General features: G+C 46.9%; 1 protein-coding gene across 3 annotated transcripts in view; it reads right to left on the minus strand.

The window, feature by feature from the left end:
* GALNS (galactosamine (N-acetyl)-6-sulfatase) overlaps positions 1–18,634 on the minus strand; it is a 65,892-nt gene that overhangs the window by 31,873 nt on the left and 15,385 nt on the right. For all 3 annotated transcript variants that reach the window (XM_054170033.1, XM_054170034.1, XM_054170035.1), the window contains 6 exons: positions 18,041–18,107; positions 17,787–17,914; positions 15,981–16,120; positions 14,503–14,606; positions 6,603–6,739; positions 327–429 (listed from right to left, as the gene is read on the minus strand). In XM_054170033.1, coding sequence (XP_054026008.1) covers positions 327–429; positions 6,603–6,739; positions 14,503–14,606; positions 15,981–16,120; positions 17,787–17,914; positions 18,041–18,107 — 679 coding nt within the window. The remainder of the gene's footprint in view (positions 1–326; positions 430–6,602; positions 6,740–14,502; positions 14,607–15,980; positions 16,121–17,786; positions 17,915–18,040; positions 18,108–18,634) is intronic.

Consider the following 18,634-nt stretch of genomic DNA (forward strand, 5'->3'; position numbering starts at 1 on the left):
AACCTGACCGGGGAATGGTTCCAGAAATGAGGTATCTACCACCTCTTTGGGCAACCTGGGACAGGGTCTCCACCACCTCTCTGGAAAACATTTCTTCCTTTTATTTAGTCTAAATGTCCCTTTTTTAGCTTAGCCTCCAGCAGAGGGATGCTGTGCCACCCCTTCCCTCACATTTTGCAGCAGACCTGGGAGCTCTGAAGCAGCAGTAACTAAAAGGCAGGCTTAGGAGGGCACAGTGACATTCCCCAATGTCAAGCTCTCCTTCAAAGGGTTATTCTTCCCCAGGAGAATGAACAGGAGCAGGGGGCAGGCTGAGGTCCTGTTACCTTGCTGTACTCCTCCCAGGAGTTGCTCCAGGTCCAGTAGTGAGCCTTGTACATGCCGACTCTCACTGCCATCATCTCGTTGCCACGATAATAGAATATGGGCCTGAGGAGAGCAAAGCCACATGAGTCTAGAGCATAAGTCTTGTGAGGAGTGGATGAGGGAACTGGGTTTCTTGAGCCTGGAGAAAAGAAGGCTCAGGGGAAACCTGCTGGCTCTCTACAACTCCCTGAAAAGAGGCTGGAGCCAGGTTTGGATCAGGCTCTTCTCCTAAAGAACAAGTGACAGGAGGGAAAGAAACAGCTTCAAATTACCTCAGGGGAGGTCTAGGTTGGACATGAGGAACAATTTCTTCCCCAAAAGGGCTGTCAAGGCTTGGATCAGACTGCCCAGGGGCAGTGGTGGAGTCCCCATCCCTAGAAGGGTTTCAAAGCCATGGAGATGTGGTGTTCAGGGACATGGTTTAATGGCGACCTGACAGTGCTGGCTTAACGGTTGGATTTGATGATCTTGGAGGTCTTTTCCATCCTTAGTGATTCTCTGAGCGTATGAGACATGGCAGCATGCAGGGCTCAGGCAGCCACCACCAGAGCCACCTTGCTGATAAGGGAGACAAACACTTTAATGGCATCTGGCTTCCGATTGGGCTATCAGTCAGAAGCAGGCTGCCTCCTCGCAGCCTCCACTGCAAGGTTTTCAATTAACATTCTTTTCAAGTGTTCATCAAGTTGAGAGCTCACAGGGCACAAGAATGCAACATTATACAGCGTGGCTGCCAGTGATTGTTAATCCCTGAACTCGCAGCCCCTGTTATTTCCGAGGGAGCGTGCCGATTTAAACACCAAATGGCTCAGGAGGGTGTGAGCAGAGGGAGAGAAACAAGGATTCACAGACTCTCTGGTGCTTAACCTCCTCTCTAAGGCAGCACCAAGCTAAGTGCTGTTAGTGTCACAAGGACAGGGTGGCCAGGGAAGACACCAGATGCTGGCCTGCTCTGGTTGACAGCTCAGAAAAACTCCATCTGGTAAAACCTGGCAGCCAGACAGGCTTTATTTTTAACTCTTGTCCATTTCAGACTTGTTTTTGCCCAAACCTCCCTTTGCATCATGTAACATACCACTGAAAGCTGCAACATTTTCCCAGAGGTTTTCCTAATTAAAAATCCATTTGGGAAATGCCTTTTTTTGTGTGTTTTGCTTGCAATTGTGGGAGCATTTGTGACAGGATGAGGGGGGATGGCTTCAAACTGGAAGAAGCTGGAGTTAGACTAGTCATCAGGAAGAAATTCTTCCCCCTGAGGGGGGTGAGGCACTGGAACAGGTTGCCCCAGAGATGCTGTGGAGGCTTCCAAACCTCCAAGTGTTGAAAGCCAGGTTGGATGGGGCCTTGAGCAACCTGGTCTAATAGGAGGTGTCGTCGTCCATGGCAGGGGCTTGGAACTAGATGATATTTAAGGTCCATTCCAACCCAGACCATCTTCTGACTCTGTGATTTGGACTGCCTCCATGCACAGGCACAACCCTTTCCCTGGGCATCCCAGCAGTGATCCTGCTCATTCTTCCAAGAAGACTCTCTGGGGTTCTGAGGGAGCAGGACAAAACTTTACTGCAAGGGACAGTCTGCAGGGGAGAGGCTGGATTTGTTGGTGCAGCTCATGACACAAGACTTAGTCAGCGCTTCTCTCCGGTTGTTTCAAGTTGCTGACAGGGCAAGATGGTGAAGCTGTTTGTCACCCTCAGAAGGGTACATACATCTTTGTCTTCTGCTCAGAGATGCCACTCAGCAAAAGCTCCTCACTCTGGTGATGCCACCTTGAAAAAACCCCAATCCCTAAATGCATGAAAAGATTAAAATAGCCATGAGGTGGCTTTAGATCTGTTCTGTTTTAAAATCATTGCCTCCACTGTGGTATCCTTGCACAAACAATGACTCTTTGTCCTTTGTCACCAGGAACTGCCCTGAACAAAGGGGCAGAGCCGCTGCCAGCAGAGCCCAATCCTGCACCTGAAACGCTGGTGAAATGAAAGTGGTTTGAGAGAGCTGCCAAAGGGCAGGATCTGATCTAAACCTGCCCCATTAACAAAACCCCAAACAAATATGTCACAAAGCACAGCAGTCACCTCTGTCCTTGCCATAAACTCTCATTATTTGATAAGGTCTTATGTGCCCCTTTGACTGAAGGTGTGGAAGGTAAATTTTTTGCTTTTAAAAAGAACATTTTCCACATTTCAAGGAGGATTGCAGCTGCAAGTCACAATGCTGCTGGGACCATTTTAAAAAGGGAAAAGGCAAATGGGGAGAAATTAAAGTTTCAAAGAAGCCAATCACTGCATCTCCTGGAAAGCTTTTGGGAACTGTGGAAATTGACCTGGAGGGGGAGAGAGGAGAGAGAAGAGGAAAAAAAAAAAGGGAGAGAGAGAAGAGGAAAAAAAAAAAGGGAGAGAGAGAAGAGGAAAAAAAAAAAGGGAGAGAGAGAAGAGGAAAAAAAAAAGAGGGAGAGAGAGAAGAGGAAAAAAAAAGAGGGAGAGAGAGAAGAGGAAAAAAAAAGAGGGAGAGAGACAAGACGAACAAAAAAGTGGGGGAGAGCGAAGAGGAAAAAAAAAGAGGGAGAGAGAGAAGAGGAAAAAAAAAGAGGGAGAGAGAGAAGAGGAAAAAAAAAGAGGGAGAGAGAGAAGAGGAAAAAAAAGAGGGAGAGAGAGAAGAGGAAAAAAAAAGAGGGAGAGAGAGAAGAGGAAAAAAAAAGAGGGAGAGAGAGAAGAGGAAAAAAAAGAGGGAGAGAGAGAAGAGGAAAAAAAAAGAGGGAGAGAGAGAAGAGGAAAAAAAGAGGGAGAGAGAGAAGAGGAAAAAAATAGGGAGAGAGAGACGAGGAAAAAAAAAGAGGGAGAGAGAGAAGAGTAAAAAAAAATAGGGATATAGAGAAGAGGAAAAAAAAAGGAGGGAGAGAGAGAAGAGGAAAAAAAAAGAGGGAGAGAGAGAAGAGGAAAAAAAAAGAGGGAGAGAGAGAAGAGGAAAAAAAAAGAGGGAGAGAGAGAAGAGGAAAAAAAAGAGGGAGAGAGAGAAGAGGAAAAAAAAAGAGGGAGAGAGAGAAGAGGAAAAAAAAAGAGGGAGAGAGAGAAGAGGAAAAAAAAAGAGGGAGAGAGAGAAGAGGAAAAAAAAAGAGGGAGAGAGAGAAGAGGAAAAAAAGAGGGAGAGAGAGAAGAGGAAAAAAAGAGGGAGAGAGAGAAGAGGAAAAAAAGAGGGAGAGAGAGAAGAGGAAAAAAAGAGGGAGAGAGAGAAGAGGAAAAAAAGAGGGAGAGAGAGAAGAGGAAAAAAAGAGGGAGAGAGAGAAGAGGAAAAAAAGGGGAGAGAGAGAAGAGGAAAAAAAGGGGAGAGAGAAGAGGAAAAAAAGGGGAGAGAGAAGAGGAAAAAAGGGGAGAGAGAGAAGAGGAAAAAAAAAGGGAGAGAGAAGAGGAAAAAAAAAGGGAGAGAGAGAAGAGGGAAAAAAATAGGGAGAGAAAAGAGGAAAAAAATAGGGAGAGAAAAGAGGAAAAAAATAGGGAGAGAAAAGAGGAAAAAAATAGGGAGAGAAAAGAGGAAAAAATAGGGAGAGAAAAGAGGAAAAAATAGGGAGAGAAAAGAGGAAAAAATAGGGAGAGAAAAGAGGAAAAAATAGGGAGAGAAAAGAGGAAAAAATAGGGAGAGAAAAGAGGAAAAAATAGGGAGAGAAAAGAGGAAAAAATAGGGAGAGAAAAGAGTAAAAAAAAAGTTAGAGAAAATAGTAAAAAAAAGTGAGAGATAAGATGAAATAAAATGGAGATAGAAAAGAAAAGAGATAAAAAATGGAGAGAGAGAAGAGATAAGAGGTAATTAGGGGAGAGAGAGAAGAGAAAAGAGGAAAAAAGGGGAGAGAGAGAAGAGAGAAGAGGAAAAAAAGGGGAGAGAGAGAAGAGAGAAGAGGAAAAAAAGGGGAGAGAGAGAAGAGGAAAAAAAGGGGAGAGAGAGAAGAGGAAAAAAAGGGGAGAGAGAGAAGAGGAAAAAAAGGGGAGAGAGAAAAGAGGAAAAAAAGGGGAGAGAGAAAAGAGGAAAAAAAAGGGGAGAGAGAAAAGAGGAAAAAAAGGGGAGAGAGAAAAGAGGAAAAAAAGGGGAGAGAGAAAAGAGGAAAAAAAGGGGAGAGAGAAAAGAGGAAAAAAAGGGGAGAGAGAAAAGAGGAAAAAAAGGGGAGAGAGAAAAGAGGAAAAAAAGGGGAGAGAGAAAAGAGGAAAAAAAGGGGAGAGAGAAAAGAGGAAAAAAAGGGGAGAGAGAAAAGAGGAAAAAAAGGGGAGAGAGAAAAGAGGGAAAAAAGGGGAGAGAGAGAAGAGGAAAAAAAGGGGAGAGAGAGAAGAGGAAAAAAAGGGGAGAGAGAAAAGAGGAAAAAAAGGGGAGAGAGAGAAGAGGAAAAAAAGGGGAGAGAGAGAAGAGGAAAAAAAGGGGAGAGAGAGAAGAGGAAAGAGGAAAAAAAGGGGAGAGAGAGAAGAGAAAAGAGGAAAAAAAAGGGGAGAGAGAGAAGAGAAAAGAGGAAAAAAAGGGGAGAGAGAGAGAAGAGAAAAGAGGAAAAAAGGGAGAGAGAGAGAAGAGAAAAGAGGAAAAAAGGGAGAGAGAAGAGGGAAAAAAAAAGAAGTAGGAAAAGGAAAAAAAAAGAGAGAAAAGAACAAAAGGAGAAAAGAAAAATAAAATAAAATGACAAGAAAAAAAGCCACAGTATCATAGAATCATTTTAGTTGGAAAAGGCTTTTAAGACTATCAAATCCAACTGTGAATCCAGCACTGCCAGGTCACCACTAAACCATATCCCTCAGCACCATGGAGCATGGCAGCCAGCTCTGGAGTCCTCAGCACAGGAGATGCACAGACCTGCTGGGAGTGGAGCCAGAGGAGGGCACACCTATGATGCGAAGAAGCCCTCTGCTGTGAGAACAGGCTGAGAAAGTTTGAGTTGTTCAGCCTAGAAAAGAGAAGAGAGGCTACCAGGGAGACCTTCTGGTGGCCTTTCAGGACTTCTAGGGGCTGATCCAAAAGCTGGGGATGGACTTTTGAGCAGGGCCTGTTGTGACAGAACAAGGGGTGATGGTTTGAACAAGAGTGAGACTTTGACTGGATAGAAGGGAGAAATGCTTTCCACTGAGAATACAGAGACCCTTGCCCATGTTGCCCAGAGCAGCAGGAGATGCCCCATCCCTGGAACCATTCCAGGTCAGGCTGGGGCTCCAAGCAACCTGATGGAGTTGCAGATGTCCCTGTTGACTGCAGGGGGGTGCTTTACAGGTCCTTTGCAACCTGAAGCATCCTGTGACTTCCATGAGGCACTCCAAGTGACTGCTATGGTAAGAAACAGCACCAGTCCCAAAGGGATGGGGACTGCACTGAAACTCTCTTTTAAATCAACAAGGGATCTTTATAAACTTTCCAAGGTGAAGATGGGCCAGGCTTTGCATGTGTCAGCCACTGCCTGAGCTCTTAGGTAATCCTGTCCCCATGCTTCTTGCTTTAATGGGCACAACAGTAGTGTCACAGAACAAAGCTTTATGTCTAACACAGAACTCAAGCATGTTTTCCATGTGTATGTTTCCTCACTGTCTCACACAGAAAGAATGTTTGCATTCAGATTTCCCAGGCTGCCAAGTTCCTCATCAAAATCACAACTACAAGACCTCCCTTGACCTCCCAATCCCTCCAATGAGGGCGCCAAGAATGTTTGCTGCCAGATCTTGGCGCTTGTACCCACCAGCTGACAGCTCATAAAGATCCCAAGTGTTTAACCCACAAATCTACTCCTGCAACAGCAACCAAAGAATCAGGATGTGGGGAGGAGGTGGTCTCCCAGCTCACTCACAGCAGCCCAGCCTCTGCCTTCAGCCTCTCTCAGGCTGGGGCTATCCAGACCCACCATGCTCTTGGGTGTTTTCCCACTCATAAATAATACATTCTTCCCTACCCAGGCTACAGTTCTCAGGCTTTTATCTCCTCTACTGCCATATGTTGTTCCAGGGATCCTTGCTAACCCCCTGACATTTTCCTCTGTCCCCAGACTCCACTGTATGGCAACATGCCACATATGTCAGGAAATCCCACCTCTGCTTGCTTCACCAGAAGATTAGCACAGAGAGCAAAGCGCTGGTGCTGCCTCACCTTGCTGAGCAGCAGCAAAGCAGCAGCAATTCAGTTAATAAAGTATTTCTGTAAACTTGATGGAAAAACTACAGCAGGATTTGGCATTGTTTCACTTAGGAGGCAAGGGTGGGAGCACTGGGCTCATAACTAACCTGTCAATTAGCTTGCCCTGCAAGATGGCAGGTAAAAGGTCGATGCCATCAATCTGTCTGTCACTGGGAGGCTGCAGTCCCGCCAGGGAGAGGCTGGTGGTGAAGAGATCCATCACGTTCCCCAGCTGATGGCTGACCTGAAAAATCAACACAAATGCATTTGCAACGAGACCTTCAGTAAAAGCCCAACTCAAAAAGCCCAAGCCTCTGTGTTTCCCCCAGAGCAGCAGGGTGGCTTCCTGACCCTCCTTCTCTGATAAGCAAATCGTGGCGGTGCTGGGCTGACGGTTGGACTCGATGATCTTTTCCAACCGAAACAATTCTTTGATGCTATGATATCTCTCTTCACAGTGCTGCAGTTCCAGCAAACCTACTACTAAATTAATAAGGGGAAGAAGATGATCCATATTGAGGGATGAACCATACTGGGTTCAGCTCTGGGCTCTCCAGTTCAAGAGAGACAGGGAGCTACTGGAGAGAGCTCAGTAAAGGCTACAAAGATGCTGAGGGCCCTGGAACATCTATGTAAGGAGGAAAGGCACCTGGGGCTGTTTAGCCTGCAGAAGAGCAGCCTGAGAGGTCATCTGCTCAATGCTTAGCAACAGCTAAAGGGTGGGAAGCTGGGCTCTTCTCAGTGGTGCCCAGCTGACAGGATGAAAGGCAGCAGGCACAAACTGGAACCCAGGAGGTTCCATCTGAACAGAAGGAGGACAATTTCTTTGCTGTGAGGGTGCTGGCATCCTGGAGCAGGCTGTCCAGAGAGGTCGTGGAGTCTCTTTCTCTAGAGAGATTCCAAGCCCACCTGGACACTGTGATCCTGGGCAACCTGCTGGGGGTGACCCTGCTATAGGAGGGCAGGTTGGACTAGATGATCTCCAGATGTCCCTTCCAATCCTCACCATGCTGAGATTCTCTGCTATTTCTTCACTTCCATGGAGCATTTGCATTTTGATTCTTCCATTGTCCTCTCTTTCTTCTCACTGCTCTACGTATGTGCTTTACAGGAGCATGTTTTCAGAGAGTTCAACTTAATTTAGCAAATTCCAAGTAATTTGTGGATTGGGGAAAAAAAAATAATTAAAAATTCATCACTTAAGAAAAAAAAATAAAGTCCTTGATTTGCTGCCTCTCCAGGTCATTTCTGGAGTCCAGAATACCCTGAGAGAGTTCCCAGAAAGCACAGGGATAGATGGATAATAACAAAAAGAGCCTGATGACTTCATCTGCAAACCATTTCCAATGATTCAAGAACTGTAAAGTTGGGAGTATTTTTAGTAGAAATTTTAATAAGGGAGAAAAACATCTGGGTTTGACTCCAATGGAGATGTGCAAGCTGCTTTTCTCCCCCCACCCCCCTCCCCTTAATTGGAAGCTATGGTTATCTCTCTGGTCTTAATTACTTATATTTTAAACCCCTAAAAAACAAGTCTCTTATTCTTTCTGAGTCTTTGCTCCACCCCACCCCCTCCCGCCTGTGGTGTGCTACAGTAGGATGCAGCCAGCAACACACTAAGCTGAAGCAGATACATTCAAATCAAGAGCAAGATTGGTTTGCATCAAGATACCAGCACAAGATGTGACATGAAAAGAGCCTTTCCAACTGCACCACCCGTTTGGAGACGAGAAGCCATCTGATCCAAGCCCACATCTATAAGTACAGAAGCATTTTCTGCCTGAAATCTGAGCCCCAGCAGCAGCCCTGTGAACATTACAATGCTGGGACTGCCAAAGACTTTTTCTCCCTGAATCTTCTTTCTGCTCACAAGCAGACCCTCAGCCCCTAAGCTGACACTAATTATTTAAGTGTGACAACAAATGATACCATGATAAACGAATTTGTGCGAGACTCTGGCTCTAGAGAAAACAGCTACAGGGGCAATGTTGGTTTTGCTGGGCCCTGAAGCCTTTTATTAAGAGGCTGGGTTGAAAAGGGAACACAAAAGAAGAATTAACAAGTTCTTGTTAGGGAAAGAAAAAGGAACTGGAGAAAACAACATGCAGGGGACTAATGACAAGTTTAGCATTACACTATCACACTGCTGGAGTGCAGTAACCACAGATTTTAATGCCTTGCATTCAACAAAAGGTGTTGGTGGGAAGACATAATAATAAAGCTGCCCACAAAAATACTTCCACTACTCTGAGGAAGGATAGAACAGACTAGAATTAACCAGGTTGGGAAAAAGTCAAGTGCAAAGCTCCAAGCAAAAGAGGAAGGCTGAGCACAGAAGCCCTTGCCTAGGAAAGTTGTGGGATGGCTTGACCAAAATCAACAGGTCTTGCAGAAGGTCCTGGGTGTTTGAGGTTAAACCTCTAAAGGTCCCTTCCAACACAAAGACTCCTGGATGTTGCTGCTTTAGAGGTTGTGCTCAGCCTGTCCTTGCAAGCAGTAACAAATAGAGGTGAGCCCACAAATCCCTGACAGAAAGCAGATGTACACATGAAGTCCCCTCTCTGCATGGAGAAAGAGATGAGGATTTTCTGACACAGAGCTGTGGAGAAGGAACAGCTGAGCCCTCAGATGGGTAACACTGCTTTTTGCTCTCCCTGGGGCCATCTGGGGAGAATTAAAGCTCTGTGGGATGGTGCTGCATGCTCATTGGGCTGTCCCCTCGCACAGGCTCTTTTCTGGTCTTGGGGGTGCACTCAGAAAGGATCAACACATCAAAAAACAAACCTCCAAACCATCAGCTCCTCCCAGAGCTGGAGAGCTTGATGAGATACCAGTGCTGGGAACACTGTGCTCTCTCTGAAGTCAAAGGAGGTTACAAGTGCTCAGTACCTCACCAGAGACACTCAGTCCCTCACAGACTCATCTGCCAGCTAATTTACCCCACACATGCCTTAGGAGAGCTGCAGGGTTAGCAGAGCACCATATGCAGAGCCCAGAATCTAATAAAGAGGAGATCTGGCCCACGCCTGCTCCCTGAGCACTGCTATGACAGGAGCAGGTGGGCAGACTGGGTCTGAGCCTTTTTGTCATTGGACCTCTCACTATGTATGAGGCAAACCCAAAAGCCACTTTTCTTCTTGTTGCTGTGTTGCCTCACCTCAATCTTTTGATAACAGGCAGCAAGAGGCAGTCACTGACCTGAGCCTCATGCCTCCAGCATCATCTCATTTATACACTGCCTTGTGACAATCCTGTGGGGCCACCACGGTTCTCCTCGTACTGGCCCTTATTAACCATAACCAGATGTAGATGACTCTCTTTAATCATCCAATTACATTTCTGGTCTCAGACAACATGTTTGGTGGTTGTTTTTTTTTTTTTCCCTCCTCTCCACGAAGCAGAGAAAACTTCTTAAGGAAATTAAATGCCCGAGCCACAGCCACTTGGATTTATCTGTGCTCTGCAGCACCACATTGAAAGAGAGGAAGGGGGGGGGGAAGGAGGAGGGGGGAGAAAAAAAAAAAGAAAAAAAAAGGTTAATATTGATATAAAACTTTGAAGTATTTTCAGAGGAAAAGAGGGAAATTACCATTTGTCTCCTGTCCACAGCGCTCTTTCATTCTGGGTCGCCTTTCCCACTTAGTTATTTTACTCAGGGGAGGGGGGGGAAAAAAAAAAAAAGGAATTTAAAAAAATCCAGGGGGGGGGAGGAGGAAAAAAGAATTTAAAAAAATAAAATAAAATCTCCAGAGAGGGCACCAGCCCAGAGAAAATAAATAATCTATAGAAAAGAGTCAGATCAGATACTGCTGCTATCAGCCAGAACCAGCCGGCATTACGCACGTTAAGAAGGGATTTTTTTTCCCCACCCCCCCCCCCCTCCTCCTCTCCCCTCTTTTCTTCCTTTCCCCCCCCCCCTTTTTAATAAACTCTCAGTATACACATAATGTCTTTAAGAAAATGAAATCCTTTAGCTGTGGGCCCCGGCGCTGGCAGAGCTCGTCAGCGCCGCCCTTATCAGCGCTCGCAAGCTCCGGCCGGGAATCAAAGGCGACAATTAATAAAGTCGCCCCCGCCAGGAGGAGGGATGGGAAAGGAGGAGGGAAGCTAAATATTTGAAAGTGGGGTGGGGGGGGGGAACAAATGTCAGGGTGGTGGTTTGTTTTTTTTTTTTTTTTAAAGTAAAAATCCTTTTACAGTTATCACAGCCAGCAGACCTGATATCCCTGTCTAATTCAATTTCAATTTGCGCCCCGTGGGAGATAGCGAAGAAAAGGTTGCGACGCTGTCTTTGGGTTGATATGTTCTTTTCTCCTTCAGGAAGCAGGCACGAGAGAGGAAGGGGAGGAGGGTGAGGGAGGAGAGGAGGAGGAGGAGGAGGAGGATTCAAATACCAACAGAATATATGCTGCTTAGTTGCTGGGTTTGGCTTTTGATGGTTGTTTTTCGGTTGGGTTTGTTGTTGGTTTCCCCCCACCCCGCCCCTCCTTTCCTTTTTACCAGCTGGATCCTTCCAGAAGGCAGCTGCCTTGTGGGGGATGTTGAAATGCTGATTTGTTGTGAATTCACCTGGAAAACGTAGCTGAGGAGGAAGCTGCAGAAAAGCTGTTTGTGTGTGAATAAATATTCCTGATGGGAGAGGGAGAATTAACTGGATGTTGATGCCAAGAGCAACACACGCTCCTGAGGCATCCCTCTCCCCAAAAATAACTTGCAAATCAGCCAACTGCACCAATTATCCTAACCTCCATCAACAGCCTGTCAAGCAGTCACCATCCTGTCCCCTAAACTTCTCCTGCTGAAATACAAAGGTTCCCCTTTACTTCAGCAAAGCCATGTACCCATAATAGAAATGCCACCCCACAACCACCCCATCTATCAGCGAGACTGACGCGTCTCCAGCAGGGCCAGGCTGGAGAATCAGGCACAGAAGAACCTCACAAAGGGCAAGTGTAGGGTCCTGCACATGGGGAGGAGTAACTCCCTGCACTGGTACAGATCAAGGGTTGATGTGCTGCTGGAAAACAGGAGGAGGAGAAGGACCTGGGAGTGCTGGTAGACAGCAAGTTCCCTGTGAGCCAGCCATGTGCCCTCATGGCCAAGAAGGCCAAAGGTCACCTGGGGTGCATTCAGAAGGTCAAAGGAGGTTCTCCTCCCACTCTGCCCTAGTGAGGCAGCTGGACAACTATGCTTGAGCTCTGGGCTCCCCAATTCAAGAGGGACAGGGAACTACTGGAGAGAGTCCAGGAAAGGCTACAAAGATGTTGAGGGGCCTGGAGCATCTCTGTGAGGAGAAAAGGCTGAGAGACCTGGGGCTGGTTAGCCTGCAGAAGAGCAGCCTGAGAAGGGATCTGCTCAGTGCTCAGCGAGAGATAGAGTATGGGGAACAAGAGGATGGGGCCAGATTCTTCTCAGTGGAGCCTAGTGACAAAACAAGGGGCAACAGGCACAAAATGGAACCCAGGAAGTTCCATCTGAACAGAGGAAGAGAAAATTCTTTACTGTGAGGGTGCTGGAGCAGGCTGCCCAGAGAGGTTGTGGAGTCTCCTTCTCTAGAGAGATTCTAATCCTGGGCACCCTGCTGCGGGTGACCCTGTTTTAGCAGGAGGGTTGGACATGATGATCCCCAGAGGTCCCTTCCAACCCCTCACCATGCTGGGATTCTGGGATTAATAAACTGCCAGATCCCATCAGCAGAATGAGCCTCCCACCCAGTCACTGCATTTCATTGTCCACAGACACAAGCCTTCTTTCTCTGTCTGCATTTCGGTTTTGGCCCTTTGCCTGCTCCTCAAAACATCTTCAGCTGCAAAGGAACAACCACTGCAGCTGGAGCAAGCCCAGCACAGAAAGGAGGAGCTGACCCTTCAGCTTTGTGCTTGGCACTCCTGAGAAGCTCCTTGCTCCCCCCCTGGTTTGGGGCTCCCAAGCCTTTGTTTCCTTCAATTCTTTTGAACAGAAAGAGGGCTGAGAAGCTTTGAAGCAGTTTTCCAGCATCTTACAGATTCTTGGACTTCAGAGGACTTGGGCTGACTCATGTGAGCTCACAGTCCAGAAGATGTTGGAGCAACAGACATTGTATCAGACAGAAAAGCAGCCAAAAAAATGCACCAGCAAACACATGTCTCTTCACTTGCTATGGCAATGAGGAAGCAACAACTACCTAGAAGGTGCCCTAGCCTGAGCTGTGTCACACAGAAGCGATGCCAAAGCTCTCACCTGTGGCCAGTGCTGCTGTGGGTACCAGTGCTGGAGCCTCGATGGCAAGAACACAAGCAGAAAAGACACATCAGTAGCTAGCACATGTTCAGAGATCAGTAGCATCATGCAGGGGGCTAATACAGGGCAAAGCAGCACATCCTGGAGACAGAACAGGCTATTCCAGCTGTCCAAGTGGAGTCCAGAGGACATCTGGAGTGTAACACCTGCCCATGCAGACATTTGGCCAGCACCATCAGGAACTGGAGCCCAGGATAGGATGGATACAAGGTTAAGCGTGGGCTTAAGTGCCAAGGATGATACCAGCAGTAGTGGAGGAGGGGACTTTGGGGCACACACATGCCTCAGTAAGCCTTAAGCAGCTCACTGAGCACGTCTAGGTTCACGAGAGCACGGTGTTGGTCAGACCACCCATCTCTGCAAACAGGGCTCTGCACAGAAACCACTGCTCACAGGGATCCAAACAGCAGCTCCAGCTGCAGCCTCAAGCAGGAAGCCATGCATCACACCAGGCTACCAAGAACACTGTGCACCACAAAGCCTCACCACTGCTCTACATGCAAAAGGCTACCTGTGAGAGAGGCAGCAGCCTGTCTCAGCTAGGAGAAGCAGCACAATGATTTCTCTAGTCATGGTCTTAATTATCCTCAGAGTTACTACAATGGAAAGAATGTTTAAATTTGGTATTGACTTGTCCCCATTTTAAATGCATGTTTACTTTGAGCACATTATTTAGCTTGGACACAGGAAACAAAACAGCTTCAGTTCCATGCTCCCCTATGCTGGCCCAGGGCTGTTTTACTTGGCTTGTGAAGGCTGCATGGAAAGGTTTAAATTTAAACAAAACAAAAACAACAACAACAAAAACCCACCCACCCCACACTGTTTGCACTTCAGATTAAAGAAATCATAAAACACCCCTCCTAGGTTTTGTGAAAAGATGAAGAAATTCAACTCTCTGCCCTGCCCTCAGCGAGCTGGTGGCTACCTCCCTCAATGGGAATGACAAATTATCATTACCCTGACTCAATTAGAGCACCAAAAGGGATGCAACTTGGAGAAATGTTTTATTTATGAAGGGTTTCCTCTCCTAAGCACAGTGCCCAGTTAATGAAGTATTGCTTTCTTCAGGGATGAGAGATGCTCACAGAGGAGAGGGAGCTGGTATTATTTACTGTGAACCCTGCCTGCAGAAGAATTGATTGCATCCTCCTTTAATGAGAGCTGGGACAAGAGAGGCTGGGAGTGCCACTGGAGGATTATGTTGAAGTGATCCTATCTTGGGTTTGTGTAGAGGCAGGGAAAAGCAGTAGGCTGGTATCTAGACCCCCCCTTGAGTGTAACTTTCATCAAACACCGAGGTGAGAGCTGTGAGGGTCAAATCACTCGATGCTTCAGGGCACAAAGAGGCTGTGAGGGCAACACACTCCTGCTCTCAAGTGGGACACACATTAGTGATGTGCCTTTATGCTTCCATTTAAACACATAACCCACAAAGACACTGTGATTCAAGAGAGCTGAGGGTTTAAACAGAGCAGGAAGACAGAGCAGACTGCTTGGTGCTCACACAGTCTTGATTACAGACACTCTAGAATGCAAATCTGCAGTAACAAACAGGAATAGCATCGTTCTCCAAGGACAGAATCCAGCTCCTTACCCAGACAAGCAGCTGGGCTGATACACTGGGCATGTTGAAAGTCTCCTCTAAAGCCTACTGAACCCAGCAAGAACCACTCCACTCACTTCAGCCCACTTCAGTCATCAGAACTGTTCAAAGTAGCTACTCACCCCTCCTGCAGGTATATGTCCAGGCCACCAAGCAATAGCTGGCTCTCTCATGCCACCTTCAAAGGTGGTTTGTTTGCCACACAGAAAAGGACCATTGCTTCCTCCTAGAGAGAGGAAAGAAACCATGAAAGACATCCTAGAATCACAGAATGGGCTTGGTTGGAAGGGACCTTAAAGACCACCTTAGTTCCAATGCCCTACCATGGGCAGGGACACCACCTGCTAGAGCAGCTTGCTCAAGGTCTCATTCAACCTGACTTTGAACACTGCCAGGCTTGGAGCCTCCACACCTTCTCTGGGCAACCTGTTCCAGTGCCTCACCACCCCTGAAGGGAGGAATTTCTTCCTTCAAAGGAAGGAAGGGATCAAAGGGATGCTGTCAACTAGGGCATTTTTAGGCTGGTTTTTTAAATGATTTTTCATTTCTGCATGGCTGCTTCTTCAAATGACACATTCAGAGTAGCTTTGTTTAAGGAGGTTTTGTTTGTTTGTTGTGGTTTGGACTCTCTTTTCACTACAAGGAGCAAGTGACAGACACAACTTGCTGTCAACCAACCAAAGTGGAAAAAAACCCCAACCCCTCCCCAGACAAACAGAAAATACTTCACTGGCATTTTCCTTCCCTCTAAGGATGTTAACTGCTGTTTGTAACTGAAGGAAATCTGATGCTTTCAGGCAGAAATAGTAATTTTTGTTTCAGAATCCTTTTAAAGTACCAGAGCAGTGTCAGATGCAGATACAACAGTGAGAGAGACAATCATGAATTCCCTGAACATTCACTCTGAGACAGCAAGTGTTGTGCAGGAATGTCTGGGGTTTTTTAACCCAGCCTTGTAGCTAAGCTTGCTGGAAGAACAAACAGAGAGGTCTTGTGACTGCTCCCAGGTCACAAAGTCAAACACAGTGGTTCAGCTGAAATCACAGCTCAGGATACTCCCTGCTCTGTGGTCCACTAACCACGAGACAGCCTGCCTCCAAACAGAGGAGAGTGGGTTAGAAAAAAAATCAATCTGCTATGACTCTGGTTGGAGAGAAATGATCATTTCAACAAAAGAAAAGTTGTGAAGTAACAAAACCACTTTTTCTTCTTGCTATTTTTCATGAGAACTGAAGAAGGAGGGACTCAAACCCTCTGTGATTACTCAGAAAGCTCAAATATTTGGCAGATGGAGAGTAAACACCCTGCGAAGTTACTGTGCTTGGTCTTAAATTAAAAGATATTCACCCTGACAACAGAGCACAAAGTGGAAACACAAGCAGGTGAACAGCCACACTGGGCCAGGCTAAAAAAGACCCTTTAACCAAGAACACCTCCTCCAACAGTGGCCAGAAGTGACGAGCAGAAGCAAACTCCAAACAGAAACACTCTGCACGGAGGCAGAAGAAAACTCCAGGTAGAAGTTTCCTTCCCCTTCAGGCATAGGGATTTAAGCCTGGATTTCACAACCCCAGCCCAGGTTTGTCCACCTGGGACTCACCTTGCTTTGGAGCTGAAATGAGGGCAGCCCCATTGTCAGAGGTGAAGAACACAAAAGTGTTCTCACTGATGCCCAGCTTCTGAAGGTGCTTCAGGATTTTCCCAACGCTATCGTCGATTTCTCGCACGGCGTCCCCGTAGCTGAGGCAGAAGCAGAGGAAAAACACTTAAAAAGCAGCCAAAAAAACACCCCTGAAGGCAAAGTGGCACAGAGCAGAACGCCCTGCAACCAGCCACAAAGCTTTTAGTGGGTGAATTTTATACCTGTGCAGCAGCAGTACTTCTCTTCTGCATCAGGTCATAAAGTTTTGGGCTGTCACTGCCAAACCCACGTCTCCTACCTGCAGAGAGCAGCTTCCCTTGGGTGTTGAGTCAGAAGCTGTTCAGGCTGAGGCACTCTTGGCCAGGCACCAGCCACTAACACTGATCTAGCCATAAAGTCCTCAAATGCAGGCAAAGCCTCTTGGCCACAGACTTGAAGCTAATAACCTGCTTGTGCTTATGGGTGCTGGTTTGAAGCTGCGCTCTCTGAAGCGAGGCTCCCAGTACCTACAGAGCTCTTTGCATCCTGTACATCGTGGGCTTCACTTGCTTGTCTACTTGCTGGCCTGATTTATTGGCTTTGGAAACAGGAACAAATCATACAAAAGGCTTCCAAAAAATCATCTGTGCCACATACTCATTACTCACACAACTGGCAAAGGAGCTTAGACTCTCCCTTCTCCCCCATTTTAGTCATATGAGCTTCATTCCAGATCACAGCAAAAGTACTGAAGAATGATACAAACAGATTCCTCACTCACTAATGCACTTCAGCACAGAATCCCAGTGTGGTGGGGGCTGGAAGGGTCCTCTAAGAATCATCATGTCCAACCCCCTTGCTAAAGCATGGTCACATACAGCAGGTTGCCCAGGATCACATTGTCCAGGTGGGTTTGGAATCTCTCCAGAGAAGGAGACTCCACAACCTCTTTGGGCTGCCTGCTCCAGGGCTCCAGCACCAAACAGCAAAGAAGGTTTTCCTCCTGCTCAGGCAGAACCTCCTGGGTTCCAGTTTGTGCCCACGGCCCCTTCACCTGTCAACTGAACATTGCTGAAGAGTTTGGCCACATCATCTTGTCCCACATACTTTATCTCTTGCTGAGCATTGAGCAGATCCCCTCTCAGGCTGCTCTTCTGCAGGCTGAACAGCCCCAGGTTGCTCAGCCTTTCCTCCTCGCAGAGATGCAAAGATGCACTCAAGGCTTCCACTGGACTCTTTCCAGTAGTTCCCTGTCTCTCCTGAACTGGAGACCCAGAACTAGACCCAGTACTCCAACTGTGACCTCCCTAGGGCAGACTAGAGAGGGAGGGGAACCTCCCTCAACCTGCTGTTCACACTCTTCCTCATGCATCTCAAAAGACCACTGGCCTTAGCCACAAGGGCACACTGCTGGCTCATGGACAATTTGTTGTTCCCCACACTCCCAGGGCCTGCTTCTCAGAGCTGCTTTCCAGCAGATCAGCCCTGTACTGGTACAGGGGACTTTTCCTCCCCAGGTGCAGGACCCTACACTTGCTCTTGCTGAACTTCATGAGGTTATCCTCTACCCAACTTTCTGTCCAGGTCTCACTGCATGACAGCACAGCCTGGTGGGGTGTCAGCCCCTCCTCCTAGATCTGTATCAGCAGTAGGCTAGCACACACACCTTGGAGAACAGATCTATATTCTTGGATCTATAGAGAGTGCTTAGCTTTCCTGTTTCTGCAGCATGAAGTATTAATTAAAAGAAGACAATAAAAGCAATGCCAGAAACCCAGGACTTACAGTCCTCTCTGACTGGTGCCCAGGAACTGTTTGGAGGCATAAACAGGAGCATGGGTAGCATCAATTGCCCAGTATAAGAAGAAAGGCTTCTGGCTGGCCTGCTGCTTGCTAATGAAATCGAGAGCTTCCTGTAAACAACAAGGGGGGGAAGAAAAGGAATTTAATAGAATCATCCTCTGCCATCTGAATCTCTCCAAAACCAAAGCAGCACCAAGTCACTATGGTTTTGAAAGTGGTTTTAATAGAAACAGTACCTGCAGGTAGATCTGAGTCAAGTTGGCTTCACCTGTCTTCAGGTCAATCCTGAAATCTTCATAGTATCTGCAGATGAAGTGGAGAGAAACAAATCAATCCTTAAGAAATGCACAACATTCAAAGGTCCCTCCCCTTCTTTCCTGTGTAAGGAGGTGACAAACAGGTTGCAGCTGCCTCTCAGCAAATTCTTTTCAGATATTAAAAAGATATCACCTTTCCCCCCCCACACTGGAAAAAAGCAGTGGGACAACAAGATCCAAATGAAGGATGACTGAGTTTTGGAGAAAACTAAGCCCTGGACGAAGAGTAGTAGAAGAGTAGTAGAAGAGTAGTAGAAGAGTAGTAGAAGAGTAGTAGAAGAGTAGTAGAAGAGTAGTAGAAGAGTAGTAACCAGGTTGGAAGAGACCTTCAAGATCATTGAGTCCAACCTATCATCCAACACCACCTAATCAACTAAACCATGCAACCAAGCACCCCATCAAGTCTCCTCCTAAACACCTCCAATGATGCTTAAAGATCTCACATCCCTACCCTTCCAGAGAATCATAAGGAGACCTTTCAGTTTATGGAGTCCAGTTGTTAAACCAGCACAG

This window comes from Dryobates pubescens, chromosome 19 (genome assembly GCF_014839835.1).
Source record: "Dryobates pubescens isolate bDryPub1 chromosome 19, bDryPub1.pri, whole genome shotgun sequence".
NCBI lineage: Eukaryota > Metazoa > Chordata > Aves > Piciformes > Picidae > Dryobates > Dryobates pubescens.